Source organism: Cervus canadensis, chromosome 28, assembly GCF_019320065.1.
Source record: "Cervus canadensis isolate Bull #8, Minnesota chromosome 28, ASM1932006v1, whole genome shotgun sequence".
NCBI lineage: Eukaryota > Metazoa > Chordata > Mammalia > Artiodactyla > Cervidae > Cervus > Cervus canadensis.
In genome coordinates this window covers 6,754,548-6,767,153 of record NC_057413.1, presented here as the reverse complement: position 1 = coordinate 6,767,153, position 12,606 = coordinate 6,754,548, and the positions used below count along the sequence as shown (strand labels likewise).

Here is a 12,606-nt window from a genome sequence, read left to right as displayed (position 1 = left end):
GTAAGTCATGATTCCTTTTATTTGGTTCAAAGAAATTAAAATGTGTTCTGCATGCTATTCCAAATGACCTATTACTCAGGAATTTTTTTTTTTTTAACAAAGTGAAATTTTAGCAATTAATTTTGGAGGTGTAATTCATTTCAGTAAGCAGTGGGCTTTTATATAACAATGTCACCTTTATGCAGTATTCATATACTGAGTTAAACTCTTTCAGAAAATGGTCATTCATAAGGAAAAGTTAAGAGTAGACTAGCAGAGAGGATATGGCGGCGGTAGTGGTAAAGAGTCTACCTGCCAATGCAGAGGACGTAAGAGATACAGGTTCAACCCCTGGGTCAGGAAGATCCCCTGGAAAAGAACATGGCAACCCACTCCAGTATTCTTGCCTGGAAAATTGCATGGACAGAGGAACCCGGCGGGCTCCAGTCATGGGTCACAAAGAGTCGGACACGACTGGAGCGACTTAGCGTACCGCACAGCAAGCAGAGGACAGAAAGGTGAGAACAAAAACAGCTATGCAGAGTGACCCAGGGGAGAGCGCAGGACTGGCTGGAGAGGCTGGACTGGGCACAAGCAACGTGTGGCCACGCTCTGTAGCCCTGGGCGCGCTCTGCAGACTCAGGCAGACAGGAGGCCGCTGCAGCAGCTCAGGAGCGGGTCTGTGAGCCGAGACAACCATGGTGAAGCCTGAGACAGACTCAAGGTCGTGGGGCAGATCACAGGCTGGCATAGTGTCGATGGAGGAAGTAGAGGTTTAATGTGATGTTGACAGCAGAACACAGAATGGTACAAGAGAGAGCTCCAAGTCTGCGTAGGAAGTGGCTTATTCCTGGACAGCAACAAGGATGGGGCAGAATATACTGAAGAGCAGGAGATGGGGAGAGAGGGAGGTGGCTGTGGAGAGAGGAAACTTCACCTCACCTCCCCGAGCAGGGGCCACAGACCTCCCCATCACCTCCTGGGGTTTCCTTATCTTAAACAGTGGGTGCAACCAGTTCATGAAAGCCTAATAACTTGTTGCAAATTAAAAGCTGCTTGTACATGACAAATGTTCACCTAAATAAGTTTCAAGTTTCTCAGTATAAAGAAAAATTCAATGTGTTTTTGTTATTCAGTGTATCATTACCACTTACGCTTTCTTCAAAATCAAATTATATCCACATTAAAGAAGAATTCTAAAAATAAAGGTTCTACTCCAGGGCAGGTTAAAAAAATAATCATCACTCTTACAACACTTAAACTACACTCACCTAAAATATCCCTTGACCTTTGGTAACACATAACTTTTAGTCAAGCGGGGAGGGGAGCAAAAGCTATCGATTTGCAGGTCATTTTTCTGGCTTGAGAGGCAGCGCTGAGGGAACACTGGGATGACACCAGGAGTAAATGTGAAAGTCATACCCTCAATGAGCACTTCATAAATGCAGTCAGTTTGGCTCTTAGAAGCAGCCCACTGGGAGCCCATTACAACCCTGTGTGTGTGTGTCCTCAGTTGCTAAGTCACGTCCAACCCTTTGTAACCCCATGGACGGCAGCCTGCCAGGCTCCTCTGTCCATCGGATTCTCCAGGCAAGAGCACCGTAGTGGGTTGACATTCCCTCCTGCAGGGGATCGAACCCACGTCTCCTGCATTGGCAGGCAGCTTCTTTACTCCTGAGCCACCTGGGAAGCCCCATTACGAGCCCATCTGAAGCCAAATCCCATCTGACAGCCCAGCCAGGGTGCTGCAGGCACAGCCGCCCTCGGGCCCTGGCACGTGCCTTGGCATCTGCACACACCAGTCTGACCCTGAGAAGGGGGCTGCGCTCTCGTGTGACCTGTTACTGCCACTCATCCTTTGGCACTCAGCTTGTTAACCCAGCTGACCCCTGAAGGCATGCGAATTTGTGACACCTGAGCCCTGAAGAACAAAAGGAAAAATTCTTGCGCACAGTTTTGCCTAGACTGAGTTCACACATTTCAAGGGAGATAAACTTCACGTTCCTGTTGACTGTGACCCTAATGATAAATATCACAAGTTGCAAATTTCTCTGAAAGATTTAGGCACTGTCCCAAAGATGGTCCGTGTACAGAGCTAGCCTTTATTTCTTAAGTCCAGTTTAATCCTATGAGCCTTGATAAACTCTGGAAATAGTCACACTCAATTGCAAAATCATCAGATCTACCTTCCCAGTGCCGTATGTTATACTGGTGATACAGAAGTGACCCAGATGAAATATTTGCCCTTACAAGTTCACAGTCCTGTAAAGCAGATGGAGAAACATTTAAATATAAAATAACAGAAATATGGAAAACAGCTTACCAAGAAAACTTTTCCAAAGGAGATAGTATTTGGGCTTAGTTTTGATGGGTGAGGAATTTTCCAAAGAGACAGGGAGGGAACTTTGTCCCAGCAAATCCCAGAGGTTAAACACCTAGGATTCTCCCAGGACTCACCATCCTTCCACCATGATGAGGCACTTCTCCAATGCCCTCCACGTGGCTGGCATCATACCAGGGCTTTGGAATAAAATAGTGAAGAGATCAAACAGGGTCTCTGCTCAAAGAGCTCAGGTTCAGGGTGGAAGATGGGAGGTTGAAGAGGGAGGGGACATATGTATATATCTATGGCTGATTCATGCTGATGTATGGCAGAAACCAACACAAATTGTAAAGCAATTATCCTTCAATTAAAAATAAAGAAGAAAGAGCTCACAACCAGTGAGTACCTCCTAGAGGAAGACAAGGGTTACCGCAAAACAGCAAGAACGGCTGCTGATGCTGTTAAAGGTGTCAGGATTTGGTCTCCTCCCATCACGAGGGGAACCAAAGACAAATGCTGAGACCACTGTTTGTACCTGACTCAGCTCCCAACACCACTCTGCCACTCCTGGCTCGAGAAGAACGACCCAGACAGCTGAAGGGCCATCACCGAGTGTGAATAAGTGCACTTTGGGAGTCTATTTGAAGTCTTCCCTTCTTTTGCTAACAACTGCACTGTGTATTCGGTGCAAGCTGAGAAGCAGAACCACTAGGTGAAAGCCACGTGAATCCCCCAGAAGCCGACCTCTCGCAGCTGCGGGAGTGAAGGAGGCGCCTTGGGAAGGCGGCTGGCAGCAGGTCTGACGTGGGCGCTCGGCGTGCACACCGCAGACACTTGGGAAGAGAAATTGGACGTGGGGTGAGGAAGGCCGAGAACAAGCCCGAGCTGCAGCTCACACAGGCAGTCAGGTGCCTCCGACCTCGGTGATGAGGGCGACCTGCGGAAGCCAAGGCCTGTGTCCCAGAGCCCTGCACACACCCGGCCCGGGAGGAGGAGCTGACAGATGGCCGGGAAGCGGAGCAGCTGCAGGGCCAGCACGTGCCTCAGGGCCTCAGGGGGAGCCCGTGGACCGGCCACGAGGCGTCCGTGCAAAGCGGGAGTGCAAAGCGGCAAGCCCAGTCCTCTGCCTGCAAGCCTCCCCGTGGAGCCCCGCTGTGGCCACTCTCGCCAGGAAGGTACAGGGACCTGAGTCTCCCTGGCCAAGTCGCAAAGCCACCATGTCCTGTGGTGACAATCGATAATGCCCGTGCATGTAGAGAAAGATCCAGCGACGCCAGCTTAGCTTACCTGAGTTCCCAGGAAGAGAGGTTTCAGCCACCAGTGGCCAGTCCTCCGGATCCGAGATGGCGTCTGCTTCTCTATTATCTGCTCGGTACTAACAACCATATCATAAACGGGAGCATCAAACCATTCAAGGACCAGAAACGTAAGCGCTCGACCAAGTACAGCTGGGCCTCCTCCTCAGCGGATCCCAGTTCATGTGGAAAGAAGATTCTCCAGCTTTCCTTGACCCAAGGCAAAGCCGAGTTTTGTGGGTTTTTTTAAAAAAATCTTAATTAGCATACTCATTTTCTAAAAGCATCAGAATGCTGAACTGACACCTATTGTCCATATGTTCTAACCATTCTGACCCCCTTCCACCTTCCTGCCACACACAGACACATTCACACACACACACACACACACACACACACATACATTTCATTCCGTAAGCTCCTGGAAAAGGTCTCAACTACACTGGATTGGAGACCTTCTGTATTAGTCAGGATTCTCCAGAGAAAGACAACCAATAGGATATAGATATAAATATTGTGATATACAATTTATATGTGTATATAACATATACATATATATATATAACATGTGAAAGTGAAGTTGCTCAGTCGTGTCCGACTCTTTGTGACCCCATGGCAGGTAGCCTACCAGGCTCTGCCGTCCATGGGATTTTCCAGGCAAGAATACTGAAGTGGGCTGCCATTTCCTTCTCCAGGGGATCTTCCCAACCCAGGGATCGAACCCAGGTATCCTGCATTGCAGACAGAAGCTTTACCATCTGAGCCACCAGGAAAGCCCATATATAACATATACACATATAAATTGTATATAAAGAGAGAGAGGGAGATATCATTCAGCAACTGGCTCCCAAAAGTGTGGGAGCTGGCCAGTGTGAAATCTGCAGGGCTGGCCATCAGATGGAAACTCAGGCAGGGTTTCTAGGCAGTAATCTTGAAACAGAATCGCTTCTTTCTGGAGTGGGTTGCCATTTCCTTCTCCAGGGGATCTTCCCAACCAAGGATCAAACCTGCATCTCCTGTGTCTCCTGCCTTGCAGGCAGATTCTTCACAGGCTGAGTCATCGGGGAAGCCCATCTTGACTTTTAAGGTCTTCAACTGATTAGGCGATGCCCACCCACTTTATGGAGGGTAATCCGCTTTACTCAAAGTCTACTAATTTAAATGTTAATCACATCTTACAAAAAGAAGCTATTAAATAAGTGCTCTGATACTCTTATAGCTTACAGTATACTAAAACATAGCTCATTAAAAAATTTAAGAAAAACGACAAATTGGGGTTATAAAGACTGCGTTAGGCATATTAAACTATAACTAAGCTATATTATATAACAATTATATAATGTATAATCTGGCGTTCAGTGTACAGTCTTTAACTGTAGTTATCCAAGCATGTACTTTATAGATGCGCTTAACTTATGTAGGTTTCACTTTTCTAAAATAAACCCAGTCAGCTGTATATACAACTCCACGCACCAGACTTTATTATAGAGCATTTAGTAATTATCAAAAGATGAATATTTCTCCTCTGCTAGAGCTGGAAGTTTTGTTAAAGTTCCAGAGAAAACAGAATATCTGCCAATCAACAGAAGAATAACTATTTCAAAATACAACACCATTTTCATCCGAGCTATTTTCATCCCAAAGTAAGCTCTCCCTTAAAGAGACATGCTTAGTAGTATATATACACAGATGCTGAGGTTTCCCTTCTCCAAATAACTTGAAGACACTTCTCAAATAAAAATCAATTTTACTTTAAAAAAAAAAAAAAGGCAACATCACTCCAAGTTGCTAAACATCCTGAATGTCTTATTTTCTGACCAAATTTAAATACAAAAGGTAAACCTTTGTGAACAAATGGACAAACGACCAACATATTACAGTCTACCCAGACTTGGCAGGTCTCAGGAATTCCGTTTGCTGTGAGTGGGCACAGAGCACTAAGGCACCGCGCATGTGGCCGGAGGCTGCTTTATCTCCTTCCCGTGGCTCAGGCTGGTGGAAAGGGAACAGGAGGAGAGCGGTTAGTGAAGCCCGAACGATCTCCCCTCCTGGCCCCTAGAGCTCAGGGAGCCAACCTGAACGTCACTCTCTGTCATCGGCTACCTCCCTAACCCAGATATCCAGCTCCACTGGGAGCTAAGCTCACTGCACTGGAGGGAACTGCCCGGGGTCAAAGTCACTCTCAAAAATCTCTTAAACATGTGCTGCTTTCAAGGCACACGTATTGTCTCTCCACAGTCTAATGCATGATGTTATTGTTTTTTCCTTTGGTGTTTTGGAGAAAAGACAGCTATTTCTTGGGGGGAGGACCAGATAAAGTGGCTGGTCTGGCTTTTGGGAAAATGCACATTGTCAATAAGCAGATTGAGTCCCGTTGGAGGCTCACAAATCAAGAGGTGGGTAGGGACCAGACTCTCCCATCCTAAAGCGAACACTAGGGCGCGTGCTCATTGAGAACAGACAGAATCGCATCTGTGATTTATTTCTCAATCTTCTCCTGTGTTCAGCACATACAATTTAATTCAGGCATGACAGACATCGCTGGTTACCTATTCAACATCTATGCTCCCCTTTCTCCTTATTAACAGAACCCCACTTTGCAGGAAGACAGTAACAAGCTCAGTTTAAATCTGCAGCCCCAGATCCCCTCGTAACTAGCAAGCTTCATGTGATTCGGTTCTGGCCAATAAGAGGGAGACAAAAGTCTACTGATTCGACTTCCATGAAAACTGTTTCCCTAATTTTTAAAAGAGGAGATAGATTCTACTGGCACACGTCTTTTACCAAATCCTTCACCATCTGCCCCTCCCTGCATGGAAAGCAGACGTGCTTGGAGGTAGAGCTGCGGTTCTGTGACCATGAAGCCCGAAGCCAAGGAAAGACAACAGAGTAGGAAGCGAAAAGAACCTGCGTCCCTAACTGGCATTAACGCTGCCGTACCAGCCTTCCATGGGCTTCCCTGATGACGCAGCCCGTGAAGAATCTACCTGCAAGGCAGGAGACACAGGAGATGCAGGTTTGATCCTTGGGTTGGGAAGATCCCCTGGAGAAGGAAATGGCAACCCACTCCAGTATTCTTGCCCTGGAGAATCCCATGGACAGAGGTGCCTGGTGGGCTATAGTCTGTGGGGGTCTCAAAGAGTCAGACACGACTGAGCGCAGCACCAGCCTTGGACAAAATCCCTCTGGCTACTGCTCACAGAGTTCAAACAAAACCTCTATTTGGTTCAGCTGCTGGAGCCTGATTTCTCCTATACATAACTGATCGCAACACATACATTTAACTCGCATTAGATCCAATTCCCCACTAGGGCTGGAATTCTAATATTCTTAGCCCAGATTAGGCTTTTATCCATATCCTCTTTTAGTACTAGTTTGACTTGGAGATTTTGTTATTTTTGTTTTCCCCAAATAAAACAGTAATGTTTCCCTGATACCAAAAGTCATTCAAGATACAGTTACAAGGCTATTCACTAAGATTTATTTGTGATAATTTAAAATAATCTGAATGCTCATCAACAGGAAATCAACTGTGAAAGTGTAACAGACCCATAAGCTAGAATAGCTACAGTTATTTTAAAAATTAGCAGATCCTTATTACTGACTTGGAAAGAAATCCTACTTCTGTTACTGAGAGAGCAAAGGAAGAGCAATGCACATAAAATTTAATATCTCATTTATGTTACTTAAAATATACATACTGAAACTTATCAAGACATTTGTATATATTCTTATGTAAACAAAGGAACATAGCTGAGCACCGAAGAATTGATGCTTTTGAACTGTGGTGTTGGAGAAGACTCTTGCGAGTCCCTTGGACTGCAAGGAGATCCAACCAGTCTATCCTAAAGGAAATCAGTCATGAATATTCCCTGGAAGGACTGACGCTGAAGCTGAAACTCCAATACTCTGGCCACCTGATGCAAAGAACTAACTCATCTGAAAAGACCCTGATGCTGGGAAAGACTGAAGGCGGGAGGAAAAGGGGACAATAGAGGATGAGATGGTTGGATGGCATCACCAACTCAATGGACATGAGTTTGAGCAATCTCTGGGAGTTGGTGATGGACAGGGAAGCCTAGCGTGCTGCAGTCCATGGGGTCACAAAGAGCTGGACACAACTGAGCAACTGAACTGAACTGAAACAGAAAAAAATCAAGAAGAATATATACCAAACAGTAAAGAGATAGTTCTCTCTGGATCATAAAAAGGAAGGCAGGCTAGGGAGAGAGGAAAATTCACTTACTTGATGAAATGTTATGTTGTTTGAGTTTATTACACAAGAGTCATTTATTAAAGTGAAAATGTTAGTAGCTCAGTTGTGTCCAACTCTTTGTGACTCTATGGACTGTAGCCCGCCAGACTGCTCCATGGAATTCTCCAGGCAAAAGTACGGGAGTGGGTTGCCATTCCCTGCTCCAGGGGAATCTTCCTGACCCAGGGATCAAATCCAGGTCTCCTGCAGTGCAGGTGGACTCCTTACCATCTTAGCCACCAGGGAAACCCAAAGTCATTTATATCTTGCACTAAATCCAAAAATACAGAACAGCCTGAGTTAGAAAAGTCAAGTCACCTAAAATGTCACCACACAGAAATAACCATGGTTGACATTTTAATGAGAATCTCCTAGAATCCAGACCTCTCACTACATATGCATGGGCACACATCTTCTCATCCTCTGTAACACCACCCCCTCCTTGCATAATCCTCTCGCCCTCTTCTGCTGGCTTCCTCTCCCTTATCAAACTTCAGCACCCTGGAGCAGCCAGAGAATTCTGTCCTGGAACAACTTATCTCTGTAACTGGTTCCTAAGTCAACGCATCCTGTCTCGCTGTCAGACCCTCCACCGTGAGTTTCAGTCTTGAATATCCGGTTACCCACTCGACAGCTCCGTTCAGATGCTGAAACCACAAATCTAATGTACGTCTCACATCCAGCCTTTAAGATCCAGCCACACCCTTCTCCTTCTCCCTCCACCAGTAAAAGCAGAACTTTCCCAGTCTACACACACACACACACGCATGCACGCACGCACACATCACTACCAGCAGTTCCCAAAGTGTGAGCCTTTGGGATGTCTAAGTTTTCAAAGATTCTGTGAGGTCAAAACTATTCTGGTAATACTGTGATGAAAACTAGCACAAAATTTGCTTCCTTCATTCCTACACTCTCTACAAACGTTCAGTGGAGTTTTCCAGAGGCTACCTGATGTGTGATGTCACGATGGATGGAATTCAGAAGCAGATAGAAAAAGTCCCTTATTTAGCCAGACTGTGTGGATCACCACAAATTGTGCAAGATTCTTAAAGAGATGGAAAACCAGACCACCTGACCTGCCTCCTGAGAAATCTGTACACAGGTCAAGAAGCAACAGTTAGAACTGGACATGGAACAGCAGACTGGTTCCAAATAGGAAAAGGAGTACGTCAAGGCTGTATATTGTCACCCTGCTTATTTAACTTATATGCAGAGTACATCATGAGAAATTCCAGGCTGGATGAAGCACAAGCTGAAATGAAGATTGCTGGGAGAAATATCAATAAACCTCAGATATGCAGATGACACCACCCTTATGAGAGAAAGAGAAGAGGAACTGAGGAGCTTCTTGAGGAAAGTGAAAGAGCTGGCTTAAAACTCAACATTCAGAAAACTAAGATCATGGCATCCGGTCCCATCACTTCATAGCAAATAGATGGGGAAACAATGGAAATAGTGACAGACTTTATTTTCTTGGGCTCCAAAATCACTGCAGATGGTGACTGAAGTTATGAAATTAAAAGATGCTTGCTCCTTGGAAGAAAAGCTATGACCAACCTAGACAGCATATTAAAAAGCAGAGACATTACTTTGCCAACAAAGGTCCGTCTAGTCAAAGCTATGGTTTTTCCAGTGGTCATGTATGGATGTGAAAGTTGGACTATAAAGGAAGCTGAGTGCCAAAGAATTGATGCTTTTGAACTGTGGTGTTAGAGAAGACTCTTGAGAGTCCCTTGGACTGCAAGGAGATACAACCAGTCCATCCTAAAGGAGATCAGTCCTGAATATTCATTGGAAGGACTGATGCTGAAGCTCAAGCTCCAAAACTTTGGCCACCTGATGCAAAGAACTGACTCATCTGAAAAGACCCTGATGCTGGGAAAGATTGAAGGCAGGAGGAGAAGGGGATGACAGAGGATGAGATGGTTGGATGGCAGCACTGAGTCGATGGACATGAGTTTGAGTAAACTCCAAGAGCTGGTGATGGACAGGGAGGCCTGGTGTGCTGCAGTCTATGGGGTCACAAAGAATCAGACACGACTGAGCGACTGAGCTGATTAAGCCAGACATTAGAGAGATCTGCAAAAGCATAAAACAACACTAATCTTCTCATAGTTCTTATTTTGAGAAGTCTATTTTTCATAAAAATCTGTTATTTATATCTATATGTAAACATTTATTACTGTTCTTTTAATTTTTTAAATCTACTTATTTTTAATTGAAGGAAAACTGCTTTACCATATTGTGCTGGTTTCTGCCATACAACAATAATTACTGTTCTTTTTAAATAAACACATTTCAAACACTGTCTCAGAATATTTCCTACATGACAATAAATAAACTATTTAAAAAAAAAAAAAACTCAGTCTCAATTTTTAATGTGGAACATATTCACAGACAGAACTTACAAAGCCAAAGCTTTCTGGGGATCCTCAATAAATTTTAAAAGTGTTGAGAGGTCTTAATTCCAACCAGCTTGAGAACCATTCTTAACAACCATGGGCATTTAGTGAAGAGATTTTAAATGGATATCCACTATCACCATGTATAATGAATGGTACACGGGGTGAGAGGTGTGTTTGAAAGAACTTTGAAAATCTAGAGGCTATACTGTCAATATTATTCCTTATATTAACTGAGAAAACAGTAGAATGGCTAATTCAAACATTGACAGTTTTTGTTCTGGTTTGAAATACACGATATGATCAGAATAATATCCTTTTTGAAACCACATGACAGATTTCCATGATAAAAGCTTATTCTTATATGATAGAGAAGGCTTTGGCTAGTATACATTTATATAGGGATCCCTTTTGATTCGAGAAAGACAAACACACTAGAATTCTTCCCGGGACAGAAGCACCAGAGTAAAGGACTTCACTATCCACTTGCCCACTTCCTCCCCTCTAGAAAGAGGAAACTATTCCAAGTGGACAGAAGCAGCAGCCTCAGAATGGAGACGGACTAACCAGTGAGAGGAACACGCGGCAAGATAATCCCACGTGTTGTTTTAAAATGTATACATACATGTTTAAAAATGGACTTTCCTGGTGGTCCAGGGGTTAAGAATCCGCCTGCCAATGCAGGGGACACAGGTTCAATCCCTGGTCCGGGAAGATCCCACATACCTCGGGGGCAACTGAGTCCATGCATCACAACTACTGAGCCTGCACACGGCAGCTATGGAAGCCCGCATGCCTAGAGCCCCTGCTCTGCAACAGGAAAGCCACTGCGATGAGAAAGCCTGCCCACCACAAGGAAAGCAGCCTGCCCTCGCCGCAACTAGAGAAACTGGGGCAGCGACGAAGACCCAGCGCAGCCAAAAATAAACTACGTAAGTAAATAAAATTTAAAAATAAAAAAGTACACATATACCCCGTATATAAGGTGGGTAGAATATATTCTATTAAGTACACAGTTCAGTTTAACCGAAAAGCAACTGTTCACTCAGAAACCTCGATATTTTTCTCAGAATCTATTTTAATTTTAAAAATCTTGCTTAAAAAGAAAACAATATGTATCCAAAAAAAAAAAAGAAGTTTGGATGATCCTGTTTGTGCTTTTCAAAATGTATACGTCTTGATCGGTATCATAAGCCATGCTCTATGCCCAGGGAGTCCCAAGAAGCGGCTGGTTAGGAAAGATGCAGCTAATTAGTTACCTAAGTAAGGTTTTACCAACATCAACCACTCATGCTTTAGCTAAAGACCTCCTACTTCAACGAAGATACTTCTAGAAAAGACACTTGTTTAAAAAAAAAAACAAAATACCTCTGCAGCTGGAGTTCACAGAACGATTTCAGGTCAGCCGACTGCTTCCCCCAAAATTCCTAAAATTGAATAAGAGGTGGGTTGGTTGAAGTGGTTGACAGTTTTTCTATGCCAGAACACATCCTGTTAAGTCACAGAGAACGTTCCAAACAAAAAGAACTTACCAGAACATCGTCCTCAAGGTGTTGGAGAACGTCGATATCCTTGTCAAGATTGCTCAGCTCTTGGAGAACAAAGCTGTGAAACTGTTCTAGTTTATTCAGTCTGAGAAAAAACAAGAGCAACAAACTTCACCGGACCGCCGGATATGACAAAGACATTCCTAATCTTATTGCAGAGATACTCCATATTTTTCTCTAGATGTTTCTTGTCCTAAGAATATACATCTCCTTTCCCCTTGGAAATGTTGCTTTGAGGGACTACAATTCCATAAACTTGTGTTGAAACCCGACACTTACCTGCGATGATGTATCTGGTTTAGAAGTTCTATCAGGCAATCTGGTACTTCCTTTGCATTTCTGGAATAAAGTGGGCTCCTTCTGTACCTAAGCTAAACCATAACAACAAAATGAGCACATCCGGGTTAAACAGAACTACATAAATTGGGTATATGCTTCGTATTAAAAAGATGCTGCCCGCACGTAATAGTCACAGCAAACATCATCACTAAAGCACTGTAATAAGACACCATGCTACACATTTCATATTTTATTACCTCAGGTTTGATATCAATAAGGGACAATAAGCTAAAACAGGAAAACTTATATTCATGCCATTGATACACATATTGAGTATCATGAACAAATTTCCATTATAATTCAGCTTACATTAGTATTGCAGAAAAAAAGACTGGAGATCTTTCAAGTTAGTTCAATGAATATATGTTAGGGTGAGACCATAAGTATTTTTCACAACAAATAATTCCTTAGGGATTTATAAACAGTAGGGAAAGGGAGGGGATGCAAATGGTTTCAAAGTTCC

General features: G+C 43.9%; 1 protein-coding gene across 1 annotated transcript in view; it reads right to left on the bottom strand.

Annotated features, from left to right (window-relative positions):
• Positions 1-5,241: 5,241 nt before the first annotated feature.
• SYCP2L (synaptonemal complex protein 2 like) overlaps positions 5,242-12,606 on the bottom strand; it is a 53,663-nt gene continuing 46,298 nt past the window's right edge. Inside the window, exons 28-31 of the mRNA XM_043450392.1 lie at positions 12,084-12,175; positions 11,790-11,889; positions 11,626-11,684; positions 5,242-5,589 (exon numbers count right to left, since the gene is read on the bottom strand). Coding sequence (XP_043306327.1) covers positions 5,535-5,589; positions 11,626-11,684; positions 11,790-11,889; positions 12,084-12,175 — 306 coding nt within the window. The 3' untranslated portion in view covers positions 5,242-5,534. The remainder of the gene's footprint in view (positions 5,590-11,625; positions 11,685-11,789; positions 11,890-12,083; positions 12,176-12,606) is intronic.